Consider the following 20,412-nt stretch of genomic DNA (forward strand, 5'->3'; position numbering starts at 1 on the left):
GATGACAGACCTCAGACTCACAACATGTGTGAAAATTAGCTCAGAATTAATCACAGGCCCAAATTTAAGGGCAAAAATTATAAATTCTTAGTAGAAGAAAGAAAACAAAAGAGTAATTCTTTGTAATCTTGGGTTGGGCAAAGATTTTTAGATATGACACAAAAAGCACAAGCAGCCAAAGGAAAAATAAACTGCAATTCATTAAAATTAAAAACACTTGTGTTTCAAAGTCCACTATCAGAGAAATAATACAAAACCCTGCAAAATGGGAGAAAATATTTTCAAGTCATTTATTTGTTAAGGGGCTAGTATCCAAAATATATATTAGAAAACTCTTACAACTTAGTGATAGATAAACCCTATTTAAGCATGACTCTTTGGTTAATTTTTATTAATTGTTTGGGTTTTTTTTTTTGTTTTTTGTTTTTTTTTGCTAATATTTGGTACTTTTAGTATCAGTATTAGAAAACGAGTTTAGTCTTTTCTTTTCCCTTACTATGCTGGCCCAGGTTTGGTATCAGAAATTTAGTAGTCTTGTAATTTTCTTGGCAATAATATGTATTTGTTGTTTGTTCTGTTGAGCATAGATTTTAAATCATGAATTTAATGTCTTCAGTGAGTTTGTAAAACCATTTCTATTTCCTTTATGAGTAAGTTTTGGTTATTGTTATTTAGTAATTGTTCATTTCTTGTGTTTTCAAATGCTTTTGCATGAAGTAGTTCATAGAATTTTCTCAAACAGTTATATGTAAAAAAAAAAATATATATATATATGTGTGTGTGTGTTAGTCACTTAGTCATGTCCAACTCTTTGTTATCCCATGGACTATAGCTCGCCAGACTCCTCTGTCCATGGGATTCTCCAGGCAAGAATGCTGGAGTGGATTGCCATTTCCTTCTCCAGGGCATCTTCCTGACTCAGGGATCAAATCCAGGTCTCCTGCATTGCAGGCAGATTCTTTATCATCTAAGCTATAGGGAAGTCCTCCTCATATGTAAAATAATATATATGCTATATATATATATATATATATACATACACACACAACTTTATATACAGATGTGTAGAACAACACATCTGTGGGGTTTGTGTCTGCATTACAGTCATCTGTGTCTCCTTTCTCACTCAGATTTGCTAAAGGTTTGTCCTCTGGTTTAGTTCAGTCTCTGTTTTATTTTCTTCATTTTGGGCCTTTCTTGCAGGCACAGGTATTGACCTCCTCTTCAGCACTGCTCTCATCAGCACTCATGTAAGACAGCATTCTCATTTGCTTTTTTCTTGGTTTCCTTTATCCCCAGCACCTGCATCTGTTCTCCACCAGTAATGGATCTCACTGTAATGCTTGTATTTTACTTTCTTTTATTATTTTATGTCATTAAAAACATGTATTTTATTATTTTTAGCATGTATAGATTCTTGAAACTATTTTTAATGTTTTATGAATGTGTTTTTAATTTTGTGCTCTAGACTCCATTCTGATTTTTTTTTAAACAAGTTTTCTACTCAACACAATTTTTCGACAAATGTTTGAGTTCCTGCTGTGTTCAAGGAATATGCTGAGTATGTGCAGTAATCAAAATCTTAGTTCTCTTAGGCCAGGCAGACCAAAAATGAAGTAAATATAGTGTTAGCTGGTGTTGAGTGGTGTAAAGAAATATGCGGCAGCACAGAGAGGTGGAATTGCTAAGTGTACTTCTCATTTCTTTTGACTGGTACATATTATTCTGCTGTATATGGCTACCATGTTTTACTTAGCCATTTTCCTTGTGATATATACCTCAGCTGCCTCTACTCCCCACTGCTACAAACAGTGTGGTTATTAAACCTGATTGACATCCTGTTGTGGACCTGTTTGAGTCTCTCTAGGGGTGTGGGCCCAGCAGGAGAATCATGATGTAGGAAAGTCCCAGAGGGAAATGAGACAGGCGTATACCAGTACCCAATACCTGGACAACATTGTTTTATTTTGCATTTCTCTGATTATTTGAGCCATTAAGTATAATTTTATCTACTTATTAGCTGTTGGGGCTTTTCTCTTCTGTGAATGCCTACTAGTATCTTCTACTTCTTTTTCTACCTAATTCCCAGCCTACTTTTCAATTATCAGGAATCCCCATTATTGTGTAGATTTTAATTCTTGATCAGTTCTTGTGTAGTGATTTATTACAATGATTCTAAGAAACTTTTTTTTTTCTTTCTATTTTAAGATCTCTGAAATGGATATGAATCTTACAGCTACTGGGAGTCATTCTTACCTGGGGGCAGTTGGGGTGGTATCGTTTCTTAGCACTGATGAACTTGGTCATGGCTGTACTCACTGCCAACACCTCAGTTGAGTTACGTGGCCACAGGTCGTATAAGACAGCTGATGGAAGGAGAAATGCTCAGATTCCTCTAGACGGATGAACAGAGGCTGTTGGGACTATGGCTTTGAGCATTCCTTTGTCAAATTCCTGCTGCCTTTGGATAATAAGAGCTTACTTTCTAGAAACACGTGATTCAGTTGAGAAAAGATTAAATTAGGAGTTTAGTCCAATAGGAAAGTTCCAGCACGAAATTTAGAGAATGGGTGACTTGTCAGGTAATCTCAGAGATGATAGCAGAGCATCTTCCTAAGCAATACCAGGATACTCCTGTTAGCAGGGAGTGTGAATACCTGTGATATCCATGATGTAGCAGGGAGCAGTCAGTCAGAACTGCTGACTAAAAATTAGGAATGTCTTAACTGATTCATCTTGTTTATATTTTTCCCTACATAGGTGCGAAAGTAGAATGACAAAAATCTGTGTCAGGAATGCCTTTTCATTAAATATAACCTGAAACACATATAATAAGAAAACTGTCATTACATTTTAATTGGCCATGTCTTTCTTCCTTAGTGGTAGATAAAATACAGTTGATGCCATCTTGCATTCATGAAATACAACAAATTTCTATCACCCATCTGTTAGTTTTGTCTGTGGTATCTTCGTTGAACCAAAATTCTTAGTTTTGACTTAGTCACATCCATCCATTTTAGCCTCATGGTTTGTGTTTGGAGACTTGCTCTAGAAATCATTTCCTATTCTGAGGTCACAAAGACTTTCTAAATTTTCTTCTGTTACCTTTTTCAGAGTACTTTTTAGGCTTTTAAAATGCCTGGAATTCACCTTTGTATATGGTTATTCAATTTTATTTTTTCCCATTGAGAACAAAATATGTGTAACTTAGTGGGTGCAGCTGCTGCTGTTTGCAGGTATTTATATATAGGCATACCTCATTTTATTGCACTTTGCTTTGTTGTACTCCTGTGTGTGTGTATGTGTGTGTGTGTGTGTGTGTGTGTGTGCACGCACTCAGTCATGTCCAACTCTTTGCGACCCCATGGACTATATAGCCTACCAGGCTCCTCTGTCCATGGAATTTTCCAGGCAAGAATATTGGAGCAGGTAGCCGTTTCCTGCTCCACGGGATCTTCCCAACCCAGGGATCAAACCCACGTCTCATGTGTCTCCTGCATTGGCAGGTGGATTCTTTACTACTCTACCACTTGGGAATTCCATTGCACTCTCATAGATACTGCATTTTTTACAAATTAAAAGTTTGTGGCAACCTTGTATTGTCAGATGATGGTTGTCATTTGTTAGCAATAAAGTATCTTTTAAAAATTAGAAAATAATTTTTTTTAGTTTTATTAAGATATACTTGACATATAGCACTGTTTAAGGTGTATAGCATGATTTGACTTACATAGATCATGAATTGATTACCACATTAAGTTTAGTGAACATACATCATCTCATACAGATTCAAAATTAAATAACAATTTTTTTTTCCTTCTGAGGAAAACAAGTTTTACTCTCAACAGTTTTCATATATAATTTAACATCAGTGTTAACTATATTTGTCATGTTGTACATGCAGTGCAGGCAGATTCTTTGCCATCTGAGCCACCAGGGAAGCTTGTTACATCCCCAGTACTTAATTATCTTATAACTGGGAGTTTGTACCTTTTGATCACCTTAATCCAATACCCCCTCTCCCTAACCTGCCTCTGGTAACCACAAATCTGATCTCGTAACCACAAATCTGATCTCTTTTCCTGTGAGTTTGTTTCTTTTTGAAGTGTGATTGACTTAAAACACTATATTAGTTCCTGGTATGCAACATGGTGATTTTATATTTGTATACATTTCAGAATGATCACAATGATGAATCTAATTACCATTTATCACCATACAAAGATACAACAATAATCATTAAGTGTATTCCCCACACTGTGCATTTCATATCCATGACTCATTTTTTTTATAATTGAAAATTTGTACCTATGAATCTTCCTCACCCGTTTTTTCTCATTCCCCCAGCCTCCCTTCCCTCTGGCTATGACTCTGCTTCTCTGTGACTGCTTCTGTTTTGTTATGTTTGTTCATTTGTTTTGCTTTTCAGATTCCACATGTAAGTAAAATCATACATATTTGTCTTTCTCTGACTTATTCCACTCAGCATAATACCCTGTAGATCTATTCACGTTCTCACAAGTGGCAAGATTTTGTTCTTTATTTTTTGGCTGAGTAATACTCCTCCTTACATCTTCTTTTTCCATACTGATGGGCACTCAGATTGCTTTCGTATCTGGGCTATTGTAAATAATGCTGAAATAAACATAAGCGTGGAAAAATATTTGCTAATGAGTGCTTTTGTTTTCTTTAAATAAATACCCAGGGTTGGAATTGCTATATTATATGATAGCTCCATTTTTAATTTTTGAAGTGATTCCATGCTATCTTCCATAGTGGCTGTACCAATTTGCATTCCCACAAATAATGCATGAGGGTTCCTTTTTCTTCACATCCTTGCCAACACTGGTTATTTGTCTTTTTAATGATAACTCTTCTGACAGGTGTGAGGTGGTATTTCATCGTTGTTTTGTGTTTTCCTGATGATTAGTGATGTTGAGTATCTTTTGTGCCTGTTAGCCATCTGTATGTTTTCTTTGGAAAAATATCTATTTAGATTCCTTGCTCATCCTTGTCTTGTTCCTAATCTTAAAGGAAATGCTTTCAGTTTTTCACAGTTGAGTATATTAGCTGTGGGCTTGCTCCGTGTGAACTTTATTATGTTGAGGTATGTTCCCTCTGTACTCACTTTGTTGAGAGTATTTTTATCATAAATGGATGTTAAATTTTGTCAAAACTTTGTCTCCTTGTTGAGATGATCATGATTTTTATTCTTCAGTTTGTTAATATGATAGGTCATGTTGATAGATTTTTGGATATTGAACCATCCTTGCATCCTTGGGATGAATTTCACTTGATCATGGTGTATGATCCTTTTAATGTATTGTTTGATTCAGCTTGCTGATATTTTGTTGAGGATTTTTGCATCTATGTTCATCAATGATACCGGTCTATAATGTCCTTTTTGTGTGAAATTTCTGTGATTTTTCGTGTGTGACATTTTATTCTTTATACTATGGAGTTTGCATGTTCTTTTTCTATGTCCTTTAAGTGTAAGGTTGTCATTTATCTGAGGGATTTTTTGTTTCTTGAGATACTCTTGTATTGCTTTAAACTTGCAACAGCATTCTTCCATCTGGCCACCAGAGCTACATGTTCTGAGCATGCCCTGTGTGTGCTAAGTGAGTCTGTTTCAGTGGACTGACTCCTATGGATACTTGGTAGCTATGGCTGGTCCTTGGTCTAGTTGGTTACCACAGAAGTTGTGCAGAAGTTTTTGGCCCCTGATGGGCATGTCCAGATCCTGCACAGCTGGCTACATGGCTAGTGGAGTCCCAGTCCTGGTGCCAACCCCCTGGTGGGTGGGCCCAGGTTACGAAGTAGCTGACTGAAGGCCAGGAGCCCCAGAGCTAGTGTTTACCTAGTGTTGGTGGGCAGGTTTAGTCTTGGGGTTCCTGCAGCTCATGGGGTCCTATGACAGCCTGCCTGCTAGTAGGTGGGACTGTGTTTCCGCCCATCTCATCCCTTGGCCTGGCATTTCCCAGTACTAGTGCTGACTGGCTGGTAGACAGAGCTCAGTTTCAGTGCTAATAAGCTAGAGTGGGATTTCCAAAATGGCACTTGTCAGCAGCCGTGTTGCCATGTATGATGATCTCCCAAAATGATGGCTGCCACTATCTCTGTCTCCATATTAAGCCCCATTTGCCTCCTGCCTCTCTGGGAGGCTCTCTTAAGATCAGTGAGTAGGTCCTTTCATATTACTGATTCTGCCCTCCATTCTGGAATGTTTGAGATTTTTGTGTGCAGCCCTTGTCTACATGGATATTTTGCTTTTTCATGTTCTTGTGGGTGCCAGCTCCACCACCTCAGGAAATTTTATGAAACTTCAGTTTTGTGAAACTAAAGAAGTCCTAGGAGTTGGGAAGGCAGTGGCAACCCACTCCAGTACTCTTGCCTGGCAAATCCCATGGACAGAGGAGCCTGGTAGGCTGCAGTCCATGGGGTCACTAGGAGTTGGACACAACTGAGCGATTTCACTTTCACTTTTCACTTTCATGCATTGGAGAAGGAAATGGCAACCCACTCCAGTGTTCTTGCCTGGAGAATCCCAGGGACAGGGGAGCCTGGTGGGCTGCCGTCTCTGGGGTCGCACAGAGTCGGACATGACCGAAGCGACTTAGCAGCAGCAGCAGCAGCAGAAATTGGGAAAACAAGTGACATAGTAGATTTAGAATCATAGTGGATGATTTGAAAGAGAAAAAGCCCTTGAAGCCATAGAGAAGAAAGAAGATAGTTAATGAGCACTTTTTATAATGACAATTTGAGCCATAGCTTCTCACCCCACTTTATAGATGAAGAAACAGGCTCATGGAGGCCAAGTGACACCCCTGAGTTTCTGAAGCCGTCACTAGCCACAATGCAGACAGAATCTGCCTGACTGATCTACAGCTGTTCTTTTCAGAGTCTTGTATGAGTTCATCTGCTTTTGTTAATTTACTTCTAGTAGTCATTCTTTTCCTTCCCTGGATTCCCAGCATTTTTTCATTATTTTTCTTGCAGAAAACTAGTTCTGTTAGAATATACTGGTGAGAGTGGTGTTCCCTAGTCTTTTCTAGCTGCAGTACATTTTACAGAACAGCCCAGTGACAGAGCAGTGAGTTTGTGAAACAGAATCAGTTCTGTGCCACTGTCCTTTCCCTGGCCCTGTGTGGTATGTTTCTATTCCATTCTATTCTTTATTCTTACGATTTCCTTTAGGTGAAATGGGCTGGCTGTGATCCATTAATCACACCCTTTAATAGCTCGTGTCCCATAGTTTGGCCTGTATTTTTAAAGCATGACTTGTAGCTCGAGTACTTTTCAGCAGAGGACGATAGGTTGTCTGAGTAAGAGCCCATCTCCTGTTCAGCTGAACTCAGATCCATGCTCTGTGCAACCGGGCACTCTTATTTTACCCCTTTGTGGAGGGGTGGGGAATTCCTTTTAAATAGCGTTTCAGCATTAACTTTAGAAATGGGGGCCACGGCTTACTTATTCTTGTGGTGGCTTCCTGTAGATAACATGTATTTTTAAACTTGTCTGTAAGACTGTGACTCGCTCTGTCTCTTCATGCCTTTGATCTTGATGTTTCTATGTTTTCCTGAGGTACTTTATTTAGCAACTTAAGTGAGTTTCAAAACCAAGCAAAGGTTTGCCATTTGTCTATCCAAAATCTTGAAATTCTAGCTCACCTTTTTTTAATTTAAGTAGTATAGAGGGGCCTATTAAGAGTAGAGTTAATTACCAAGTATCTGATTTTTAATATACCATTTTCTAATTTTACTTTTTAAGAATAAAAAGAGAGATAGGAGTATGCGAATAGAGTAGAATGACACACTTGTGTGTCCTGTCCCCTTCCCTCTCCGAGACAGTATAATAATGTGTGTCCTGCAACACAAATGACTGAAGTATACCACTCTTGTCTCTTTCCCCAGCCCTCCAAGCCATAACATCGTGGTGAATGGAAAAGAATGTATAAACTTTGCTTCATTCAATTTTCTTGGATTGTTGGATAACCCTAGGCTCAAGGTAGGTAGCACATATGCTGAAGTGGACAGATAACATGACTGACTTGAGCAACTGGGCATAAAATAAGAGACAAATGCAGAATATCTGAAAGGGCTTTGTAAATGTTTATCATTATTCTTTCTTGACAGAGCTGTAACCTAGTTTTCAACAAGGGAAGGCAGGAGTGTCCTAATGTGGTCTAGTGTTAGGTGACAGCCAGAGAACTATATGAACCAAACCCGGTAATAGTTGGAGATGTGTCCAGGAAATTGCTTCATCTCCTTTTGGGATTGTGAGCCAGTAAACATTTTTTGAGGAAAGTTGTTCAGTCGCCCAGTTACGTCCAACTCTTTGCAACCCTTTGGACTGTAGCACGCCAGGCCTCCCTGCCCCTCACCATCTCCCAAAGTTTGTACAAGTTCATGTCCATGAACTTTGAGGTAAAACTTATGCCCAAAATGCCAAAAAGTGCGAATGCATTGAGTTAACCAGGTTTTCAGACGGTAAAGTGTCTGCCTACAGTGCAGGAGACCTGATTTCGATCTCTGGGTCAGGAAGATCCCCTGGAAAAGGAAATGGCAACCCACTTCAGTACGGTTGCCTGGAAAATCCTATGGACAGAGGAGCCTGGTAGGCTACAGTCCATGGGGTCGCAAAGAGTTGGACACGACTGAGTGACTAACAACCAGGTTTTAATGGTCAAGCTAATATAACTTTTCCATGTTCTTAGTCATATGCCTAAATCTTTCCATCCCTCCTTTCTTTATATCCTGTCAGAATTGTCTTAGTTCTTATAAAGGAGGAAAAGCCAGGCAACTAGAGAGGTATGTGAGCTATGTGGGTGAAAAAACAGGAAATTTCATTTTTGAGTTCTTAAGGATAAATTATTACAATATATATTTTTTTTCCACAAAGGCAGCAGCTTTGGCATCTCTAAAGAAGTATGGTGTGGGAACTTGTGGACCTAGAGGATTTTATGGCACATTTGGTATGTTTTCTGTCATATTTTTTAGACTGCTGCTTCCAACAATTAAGATCCAATCTGATTTCATAACTTCTTGGAAAAGGTATCCTTTATTAGTTGTGGTAATAAGCAAATGAACTTTCCAGAAGATTTTGTGTTTGAGACCATTGGTGGGAGACATGTTGATCTTAAGCTGACTGTCCCTTGTGTTGAAGGGCCATGGATACCTAAGGCGCACTGTCTCAGTAGGACGAAGACTGAGCTCTTGTTGCATTTGCCCCAAGAGACAATGGTGTGAGGAGACTGTCTGCCGTGCGTGACATTTGTGATGGGAAGCATCTGGTTTGAATGGCTCTGCTCTTCATAGTTGTGCAGGAACCCAAATCTTCCCTGTATTGTTGCTGTTGGCCTAATAGGGGCACCTTCCTGGTCTGCGTGGCTGTAGCCAAATGATGAGTATGGGGGAGCAGGAGTGCAGGGCTGCTGTACCCGTTTGGGTGGGCAGGTGGTATTGCTCATCATTCTGCCCACATTCCATTGGTGAAAACATAACTTGGATCATGCCTCCAGCAGAGGGACTGGGAAGTTGCCCTAGCTGGACAACCACATGCTAGGAGCAAGGTGAGAACAGATTGGAGGTACGGGGGGCAGTGATCAACTGTATAGCCCTTTTCTTTCTGGAATGAAGATGAAGGATCATTGATTTCCTTATGTGTGGATGACCTGGGGATGGATTAACTACCTGTTAGGATGAGTATGATTTCAAACACAGTAAACTCCCTAAATCAGAGTCATCAAAGAAGACCTTGGAATTTTATGATGGTTTTTGTTAAATGTATATTGTTCTTTGCTTCTGAAAATTTCAGAAATGTTGTTATATAATTGTTCAAGTGAGTATACTACTGGAAACAACATTCTGGTTTACGAAATGTCAGAGGCTGGGGAAAGAGGTCAGGGAAGGAAGTCTCTTTTAAAGTCTTCTCTGCTCATTTTCATTTCTTGGTCTGTGCTTTTTTTTTCACTTCTGCAGTTAAGATGTTTTTATTTAAGGGAGCACCTTTCTTTATCCTTTAGCTAGTTTAGTGGTTGAATTATTTGTATTAGAAACAGATGATGGGAGTTGGTGTCCAAGACTCCTGCAGCTGGACAGGATCTTTAAAATCTTGTATTCCTGCATCCCAGCTATTCAGAAGAGAACTAGAAAGCTCAGAGAGGTTAAGTGACTTCCTCATGGTCACACTGCTAATTAATTTCAACCCTAAAACTAGAAAACAAGTTTCTTGATTTGCAGTCGTAATGGGAAGATCAAAGACTTTAAAGAGCTTAGATCAAAACCTCCCTCTTTCTTCTAGCCTAATGCAAACATGAGTTGTTTGCCTGCTTTTTATTGGTAGGGTATTATTTCCTTGATAAGAATTAGAAAACCAGAAAAGGCACTTTTTGTTTTTACAGGTTTATTTGTTGTAATCTGATCAACAAGCCTTTCTTTCCATGATCTGCTTGCTGGGGTAAAGAATTTGCTTTCTTAAAACTCTCTCTTTCTAGCAGATTTTATTTGCCCATGTGGCCTTGACTCTTGCTCGAGAGTTATCTGAGAAGACCAATAAGAGATTTATTGTAAAATTTAGTGAAAAAAAAGTTTCAAATCTTTAAGACCAGTTTTCCCAGAACTGTGGAAATATGTTGTTGTAATCACCCAGTCAATTTTTCATTTGAATCACCTGAAATATGCATAATAGGATGCTGTGTGCTTCCAGATTTGTGTGTGGGGGGGTCTTTAATGATTTTTAGATTAATTTTTAAATTGCAATGTAGTTGACAAAAAATATTGTTAGTTTCAAGTGTATAGTGATTTGACATTTGCATACATTATGAAATGATCACCACGACAAGTCTAGCAACCATCTTTCCCTAAAGTTATTACAATATTATTGGCCATATACCCTATGGTGTATATTACATCCCCATTGCTTATTTATTTTATAACAGGACATTTGTACCTCTTAACCCCCTGTACCTAATTATCCCCACTCATCATCCCCTTTCCCTTTGGCAGCCACATATTTCTTCTATCTATGAATCTGTTTTCATTGTGGTTTGTTTGTTTTGTTTCTTCGAGTCCACATATAAGTGAGATCATACGGTGTTTGTCTTTCTCTGTCTGACTTATTTCACTTTTCATAAAACCCTAAATTAATTTTCTTGATTGAATAATTCAGTCCATGATATAAATCTCAAAAAGGTTTAAAAAGATAGTGAAGTCTCTACCCACTGTCATTCTGCCTCCCAGAAAAGACAGCTACTGTCAGTAGTTTCTTGTTAATTCTTCCAGAGACTTTTTTTCAGTGTATGCAAACCATTTCATACTTTTTCACCCCAGTTTTACAAAAATGATAGCATACCATATATATGTAGTATGCTGTTCGAGTTTGTTTTAAATTTAGTCTCTCATATGTCTGAATGTAATAAACACATGGTTGTGTTATCAGCTCTTTTGTGAACAGCTTTATTTGTCACTGTGTCTTTCTCCGGGCTTCCCAGGTGGCAGGCACAGAGGTAAAGAATCTGCCTGCCAGTGCAGGAAGTGCGAGAGACATGGGCTCCATCCTGGGTCAGGAAGATCCCACGGAGTAGGAAATGGCACCCGTTCCTGTATTCTTGCCTGGAAAATCTCATGGACAGAGGAGCCTGGTGGGCTACAGTCCATGGGGTCTCAAAGAGCTGGACACGACTAAATGACAGCACACGCCCACTCACACGTATCATTCTTATCCTATTGTAGTTCAGGGTTCAAACAGACTGTGGTATCTGGATAAAGATTGAAGATTAATTTGCAGTGTGATGGTTTTGTAATAAGACACCAAACCTGCCTGGAGTAACGTGTAATGTTTTCTGAATATATCGTCCTTCCTATTAACTTGCTTTGTTCCTTTTCAGCAGTTATCTATGCTTGCTTATCATCTTTTTTCCTTTCTTTATATGTATATTGCATATATTTTTATTTTTTGTTTTTTTCAATACGATATTTTCTATATTTTTCCTTATTCTGGAACCGATCACTTAAATTATTGTAGTTGTATTACATTACCTTGAAATTTCAGTGTATGTAAGTTTAGGGAAGCTACCTGAGATCTGCTAAGGCTATATTTTAAATCTCTAAAATACCTTCTACAGTTAAATTATTCAAAATATTTATGGTACATTAACCCTTTGCACTGAGCATTAAAGCAGAAGTAAAAGACCCCTTTCCTTTCATTTTAGTAGCTTGTGCGTTTATGAGACTAGGGTCTCTTTCCCTGGCCCAGCGAAAGGTTGCTTTTAATTTTGTCTTTTTCCTGAAAGGATCATTCAGGCATCTATTTTCAGTGAAGAAAATGTTGCCTGTTTTAGCTCTTTTCTCAACATTTCAAGTAATGAATGAAAATCACTTATTGGAAAAGTAAATGTCCTTATTAAAACATTTTCCACTTATTGTTTGATAGTAAAATTAGGTGATACTAGATGGTTAACCGGAGAAGGCAATGGCACCCCACTCCAGTACTCTTGCCTGGAAAATCCCATGGACAGAGGAGCCTGGTAGGCTGCAGTCCATGGGGTCGCTAAGAGTCAGACACGACTGAGCGACTTCACTTTCACTTTTCATTTTCATGCATTGGAGAAGGAAATGGCAACCCACTCCAGTGTTCTTGCCTGGAGAATCCCAGGGACAGGGAAGCCTGGTGGGCTGCCGTCTCTGGGGTCGCACAGAGTCGGACATGACTGAAGTGACTTAGCAGCAGCAGGTGATTAACACAGAAAAAAGAAAATTGAGAATTGAATTAAAATTCTTCTAGTTTCTTAGGCTAAATGTTTACCTGCCTCCTAAAGGCCCAGCCAGTTGTCTTATATAGTAAAGGACCATGTGAACCAGAGGTTTTTCCGCCTTCTCATCTTACTGTTTTAATGTGTATTTTAGAATCAATCAAATGGTGTTATCAAGTTGTGGAGCCTTCCTTTTCTCTAAGGCTAATGCAGTCCCAGTGCCTTTGATAATTGCTCTTGTTGAACCTTTTTATTTTGTTTGTAATGCATTCAGATCTCATTTATTTGTTTATTCCTCAGGCCTGGGATCTGCCTTGCATATGTAATACATACTTGGCTCTATGGTCTTAAACTGAATCAAAAGACAGTTACTGGCAGGGTTTCATGGTGAGAGATAGTGACATTTAATTGTGTTTTAGAGAAAAGAGTAAAGAACTGTTCATTTGTTTATTTTAAAGATATTTTTTCTCTGTTGTATAGTATCTTGACTGCATGTTTTAGTAGGAAAAGCATTTGGTCATAAAATTCCTAGATTTGCCACTTCCTTCTACCAGTCATGGGATTGTAGTTTTCTCAGTGTAGGCAGGGAATGATCTTTGTGCAACTTAGAACATTTTGGTAAGAATCATGTAAGATCCTGTTTGTGAAAAAATACTGCATGCAAAAGCATTCTGGAAAACATTCAGCACTGTTTTTGTATTTTAATGAGTACATATGTGATATTTGTACTTTTAAGAAAAATTGTCCAAGTCTCAGGTATTTAAAAAAAGTATGTAACATAAAAATATGGAGATATAAAGAGAAAATATAGTAGGTTGTAACTGTTTTAAAATTGGCAATTTTATGGTTTTTCCTCTAAACAACAAACTAGAACTTGGCCATAATACCTCCTTTTATTCTGATAAATAGGAAATTGAACTGAGTGGCTTTAATATATGATAGCCCTTATATTTGGATATCCAGGATTTGGATAGCTTCATTAGAAGATAACATATCTAATATTTCCTTTTAAAAGAAGAAAACATTTTCTTTTATTCTACAAATATTAATTTAGTTGAACAAACACACAGTATGTTGCTTTTTCCATGCCAGGCATTATTCTGAGTGTTTATGAGCATTAACTCTTGCGGTTCTCCTAACAATCCTTTCAGGTAGGTACACCTGTTGCCATTTGACAGAGGAAGGACCTGAGAGGGACAGAACAGTTTTAGGCCTGTCTGGAGTTCACAGCTGGCAGTGAGGGAGCCCAGATCTGAGCCCCTGTGATGACCACCATGGCCAGGCTCTGTGCTTGGTGTGGGGCAGCCTGCCCTAGCCTTGCCTCCCATCTGTTACGTTCTGGTGAGGGAGCAAGTGCCAGCAAGGGCAGCAGAAAGGGCAGAGAGGACATGGAGGCCTTCTGGTCACCTCCTGCCACAGCCTCCTGCCTGCCATATTGTTTCCTAGCAGTGAATTTAAAAATGCCGCATGCAGATCTATGAATCTAATTGTTGAAAGGGATCGTGCACACAGAAGATAGACATCCAGAGTCAAAGAACATGCCCTGGCAGTTTTTTCTGTTTGCTGCCTCCCCTGCCCTTTTGTTGAGAATTTCTTCATTGCAGTGTAATATCATACATAAAAAGAAGTCATACAGCTATCCTTGTTCACTTGTCACAAAACCTGCTTTGCAAGGCTGACATCAGCTAAAGCCCAGTGTTTTTAGTTAGGAGAAAAGGCCTGTCTTATTTAAGCTTCTGGGACTAGACAAGAACCAGTAAATCACTGACTTATTGTAGAGAGATTCTTCTTATCACTTCATGGTAATGACATAAAAATGGTTATGAGTATGTGTGATGAGAGTATTAACATAATTTTTTATCAACTGAGTTGCTAACTGTAAACCCTTAAAGCAGAGCCAAGATGTATTTGTTTTATTTATTTTTATTTGTTTTATTGCTAATCAATGAGAATCATTTAGATCTACAGAATGACTTTAAATCCCTTTTTGTGGTTGGTAGAAAGTTTGTATGCACAGCATGTTTTTTCTTTTTGAAATGGAGATAATGAATGAAAGCATTTCACTGTGACTTGGGTAGTACTTCTGCTAGCTAAATTGTTGAGACTTGCCATAGATAATTCCCGATTTAGAGGTAGCATGGTAATTTGAAGGAGGCCTCCTACATGGGACCTGCTCTCTCATCTGATCAGAAATGAGAGGCAGCAGAGAGGTGGGGGTCTTCGTGTAGGGAAGGTGCTCAGAGGACACTAGCAGAGGAAAAGGAAGGCACACCTGAGACATGCTCGTGCTCAGCCGCATGGAGGAAGCTGGATGTCTGGTGCTTTTCTGCTTTCCTTGTTCTTGTCAGATTTTTGCCTGAAACCTTTCCCTGGCAACATACCTTATAGAATGGTGGGCAGGGAGGAGCAAAATCAAGTCTGTAGTCTTGGTGGTGTTGCTATCACAGGTTTGATGCTTGAAAAGCTAAGCACTCCTTTGGTACTATTTCGATCAACCAGGATGCATCTTTCTAGACCTTGTTATTGTGAAATCTCATGTTTATTTAATATTGATCTAATTAAAGTATCAGTTTATAAAAATAACTATTTGACTGGTAATGGAAATCAAATGATATTTCATGTTTTTTATGTAATAGGCTATATGGGAGTGCTTCCCTGATAGCTCAGTTGCTAAAGAATCCACCTGCAATGCAGGAGACCCCGGTTCGATTCATGCATCAGAAAGATCCGCTGGAGAAGGGATAGGCTACCCACTCCAGTATTCTTGGGCTTCCCCTGTGGCTCAGCTGGTAAAGAATCTGCCACAGTGCAGGAGACCTGGGTTCTATCTGTGGGTTGGAAAGATCTCCTGGAGAAGGGAAAGGCTACCCACTCCAGTATTCTGGCCTGGAGAGTTCCATGGACTGTGTATAGTCCATGGGGTTGCAGAGAGTCGCACACTATACTGAGTGACTTTCACTTTCAGGCTATATTGGTATACTTTTAAACTTATAAATGGGTAGAAGCATGCCTAGATTTTTTTTAAAATCATTGCTTGATTAGAATGGGGTAAATAGTTCATTTTCACAATTCTGTATCATTCTTTAAGAAGTCTATGAAGTAGACTTTGATTTATTTTATTTTTCGGATATTGCTGCTAAATTTTCTAATTCCTCACCGTGCCTCTCTTGCCATCAAATTGGGATTTAGTTTGGACCCTCTGTGCTGTCTGATTTCTCGCTCAATGACTGGCTCCCATCCCTGCAGCCTTCAGTTCATGATTGAGGGACCTCTGCCTTTAGTCAGAAGTCACTACGGAGGTGTTGCAGTTCTGAGTGTAGAAGGGACCCAGATGCTTCAGACCAGGAGACCAAAGGCACAGCTTAGTCTTTTGTCTCCCTTGTAGGCTCAGAGTTCTCCATTGAAAACTGCCAGATGCCTCTCTTAGCTGTCTCACTTTGTCAGGTGGCAGGAACCCTGTATTTCTCCCTGACCCAGTGCTTATCACAGTATCTTTATGTGATATTTACTAAATGTTTAATTTACAGTTGAATTAACTGAGATTGTTAGACAGCCCTCATCTCCTTTTTAAAATGTAGTCCTTTGTGAAGTTGTATCTTTTATAATTCTCAATTTTGTCTCATTAATTAAAAGGCATCGCAATAAGATTAGCTTGCCTCTGATATATCAGTAAGTGGGTTTACAGAGTTTAGACACTTTAGTCAAATGTTCTAAAAAGTGGTTTATTCCTATTGCTGAACTTACCCCTCCCTGGAAGGTGATGGAAGCTTTATAATTAACTAGGTCCCTGTCCCTTACCGTGGGCTGGGTTGTTTCTTTTGTATATCTCAGTCCTTCAGGTCTTTTCCTTCTCCCCTTTCTCACCAGGAATGCTCTGGTGGGGAGGGGCATACCGCAGGGAAGGCTGATGCTGAAGGGGCCTCTTAGTGCGATGCTCCCACCTACAGGTCCTCGACATGTAGGCTGAAGGGAGGGTTCTGCTGGGCCATCAGCCTTCTTCAGCCCTTAGTGGAGAACATCTAGGTCCTCTGCCACTGCCTGCGCTTCTGAGTTCCTCTCAGTGGACATACCCCGGCTCTGTCTGAAAGTCTGCCTTTACTGCTCTGAGCTCGTCCTCTTTCTCTTGAAACTGCAAGGCTAGAGGGGCCTGGCTGCATCTTCCCTGTATCAGCTTCTGAGTTCTCCTTGCACAGGGCATGGGTAAAACGCTGATCTGGTTCTCCAGGCTTGGGTCCTGCTGTACTTAAAAGAGCTAAAGGAAGTTAAAAAAAAATTTTCTGCTCTTGGGTAATGCTTCAAGACGCCTTAAAGTTTTCCAGTTCAAAGCCAGTCAGTATACTGTTTATTCCGGATATCGCTGGTCTTTTCATCTGAGGGTCTAGGAAGGTGAAAGGCTATATGGAACCATGATGTAAGAGAGAAGAAAAAAAACAGTTTAATAATTACAGTTTATCCCTATAATTATATCAACATTCTTCCTAAGCTGCTTCCATAAAAGGGCCATATTTCTCTTTGTATTCTACATTTGGATTCACCAGTACTCTTAGAAAGAAAATTCAGACAGAAGCTCAGTCCTACAGTATAATGGCAGGTGCCACCAATAAATGCTGACACAAACTGTCAGTGGAGTGACCACCATACTTGAGAAAGCCTCCCTCTCAATGCAGAGTGTGTGGAGTTCTTTTTAACCACTTTGCTTTTGTATTTCTTTTCCTTTTAAAAACTGCTTGACAGTTGTCTTAATGCCTGGTTTGGTCACTTCTGCTAAAATGCAAAAAGGCATTAATAAATTAACATACGTTGATAACACCTCAGCACTGTTGATTGAGAGAAGTTAAAGTGGGCAAAGTGACAGGGCCTTGAATTCTTACTGCTAGAGTGATATGAAAGCAAAACCGAGTCAGAGCCATCTCAGTTATGTGTTTACGGACAGATGAGTAGCTGACTCAGTTCACAGAGTATAGACATAGTTTGGGCCTGGAATTATCTTAGTAGATACTGTATAACTTGTAACTAAAAACAATTACATTTGACCACAAGGTGACTACTAATAACTAAACTGCCTATGTTATTTTCTTTCTTCTTTAGTCAAAGAAAAAGAATTAAAAGACCTTTTAACCATTTAACTTTTTACTCTTGAACTAGATGTGCACTTGGATTTAGAAGACCGCCTGGCAAAATTTATGAAGACAGAAGAAGCCATAATATACTCATATGGATTTGCTACCATAGCCAGTGCTATTCCTGCTTACTCTAAGAGAGGGGACATTGTGTTTGTGTAAGTTACCTTTACCTTCATTTCAAAATTCCTTTGGAAATAATATTGGCCTTCCTAGAAAATGTCTCTGTTAGAGATCATCTACTTAAAATATTGATATTTTTTTTAACATTGAGAAGGTCAAACTTCTGCAGGAAGGGGCCAGCCTTCTGCCTTCCCTATGCAGCTCCTGACAGCATGGTATCCTTGTGAGTCTGTGATCATAACCCACTCACACTCCCTGCTGAAGTCACTCCACTTCGCAGCACCCACGCTGCAACTCCTGGTCTCTGCTGATCTTACCCCATGGGTTGTTTAGAATACTGAAGTCATGAGTTGGGAACTCATAATAAGGACTTGTATCTCTATTTTTATGAACAATGGAAGCTATTAAGTGAAGTGTGACAAAACCAAATTCTGGCTACAGTGTTAAAGAGGAAGCAAAAGTCAGTCTGAGACCTAAAATTAAAAGTTATTTAATAATCTGCGCAGAAGATAACAGAGGCTTGGGCTAGCGGCAGGTACTTTTGATGCTGCCTGTAACCTGCTGCCTGGGCTCTGCCAGCCCTCACTCTGCTCCTCCCTTCTATGGTAAACAGCAATACCACACATCCAGTGCCCATGTATGTTTGCTTCTGGAAAGTTAAGAAAGTCCCCAACTAGGGACTAGATTTTTAATAAAGCATAGTTACAACTACAGTGTCATCCAGTATTGCTTTGTATAAGTACCACCCCATAAATTCCTTTTTGAGTTTAAAGTCCAGAAAAGGCTTACAGTTAACAGTTGAACTTGTATGCTTCCTTTGTCAGATAATAAATACTATATTGTCCTTTTGGTTTAGTTGCTGGGAAACCTAGTCTAAATTCACTTTCAAGTCTTATGCTTGGTGTCTTAGAACTTAAATTTCTAGTACATCATTAGAAAACTTAATTATTTCCTTGTACATAATTTTAAATATTCCACCTGAAGTCTATTTGAAGGTAGGCACACTGGAGGTAAAAATGGTATTTAGCAAATGATTTAATGAATTGTTTTTGATAAATTCATTAGGCATAGGCAATATGCCTGAGGTTTCATTTTCTTTCTTTTGTAGTAAACTGTGATAATGCTTTGTCTACAGATCTCAGAGCAATGGTTGTTCATATACTTAAATCTTTCCCTGTTACTTTATCTTTCTGTTACTTTATGTACCCTTTACTAATGAAATGCTTTATGTTGAGATAATTGTGGCTTTACGTACACCTGTAAGAAATGCAGAGATTTTCTGGACCTCTTACCTAGTCTTCCCCAAAAGTCACCTCTTGCAAAACTCTAATACAGTTTCAAACTGGAATGTAGACACTGATAAAGTCAAGATAATCCCTGGTTTTGTCACACCCATGTACCTTCTATCCTGTTTTCTCTTTAACCCCTGAGGGCAATGGCACCCCACTCCAGTACTTTTGCCTAGAAAATCCCATGGACGGAGGAGCCTGGTGGGCTGCAGTCCATGGGGTTGCTAGAGTTGGACACGACTGAGCGACTTCACTTTCACTTTTCACTTTCATGCATTGGAGAAGGAAATGGCAACCCACTCCAGTGTTCTTGCCTGGAGAATCCCAGGGACGGGGAAGCCTAGTGGGCTGCCGTCTATGGGGTCACACAGAGTCAGACACGACTGAAGCGACTTGGCAGCAGCAGCAGCAGCAGCCACTGCTTTCTTCTCCCATTTCGGTAATTTCATCATTTCAAGATTGCTGTACATATGTAATCATATAGTAGGTAATATTTGAGGATTGCCTTTTTTCATTTTGAATGAATTCTCCAGAGATTCTTTAGAGTTGTTGTATAAAACAGGAGTTTGTTCCTTTTGATTGCTGAGCCACATTCCATAGTACGGATACACCAAAGTTTGTTGAACTATTCACCTCTTAAGGACATCAGAGTTGTTTTTAGTTTAGGGATATTACAAGTAAAGATGCAATAAATATTCATGTATAGGTTTTTCTGTGAGCTTAAATTTTATTTCTTTGGAATATAGACCAAAGAGTGCAGTTGCTGGTCATGCAGTGTTACACATTTCATTTTTCAAGAAACTGCCAAACTTTTCCAGAGTAGCTATATTATTTCACATTTCTGTTAACAGTATATAAGTGATGTAGTTTCTCCAACATCTTCAGCAGCATTTGGTGTTGTCACTATTTTTCGTTTTAGTCATTCTGTAGGTGTATAAAGATATCTCATTGTGGTTTTAGTTTATATTTCCTGATAACTAGCCATACTTAACTGTTTTTAGATTTTGTTAGTCTTAGCATAGGAGAAGGAAACGTCAACCCACTCCAGTATTCTTGCCTGGAGAATCCTGTGAACACAGGAGCCTGGTGGGCTGCTGTTTGTGGGGTTGCACAGAGTCAGACACAACTG

At 39.2% G+C, this 20,412-nt stretch overlaps 1 protein-coding gene across 1 annotated transcript in view; it reads left to right on the top strand.

Moving 5' to 3' along the window:
• SPTLC1 (serine palmitoyltransferase long chain base subunit 1) overlaps nucleotides 1-20,412 on the top strand; it is a 65,613-nt gene that overhangs the window by 13,889 nt on the left and 31,312 nt on the right. The window contains exons 4-6 of the mRNA XM_027550350.1: nucleotides 7,914-8,007; nucleotides 8,902-8,974; nucleotides 17,897-18,029. Coding sequence (XP_027406151.1) covers nucleotides 7,914-8,007; nucleotides 8,902-8,974; nucleotides 17,897-18,029 — 300 coding nt within the window. The remainder of the gene's footprint in view (nucleotides 1-7,913; nucleotides 8,008-8,901; nucleotides 8,975-17,896; nucleotides 18,030-20,412) is intronic.

The sequence above is a fragment of the Bos indicus x Bos taurus genome, chromosome 8 (assembly GCF_003369695.1).
Source record: "Bos indicus x Bos taurus breed Angus x Brahman F1 hybrid chromosome 8, Bos_hybrid_MaternalHap_v2.0, whole genome shotgun sequence".
NCBI lineage: Eukaryota > Metazoa > Chordata > Mammalia > Artiodactyla > Bovidae > Bos > Bos indicus x Bos taurus.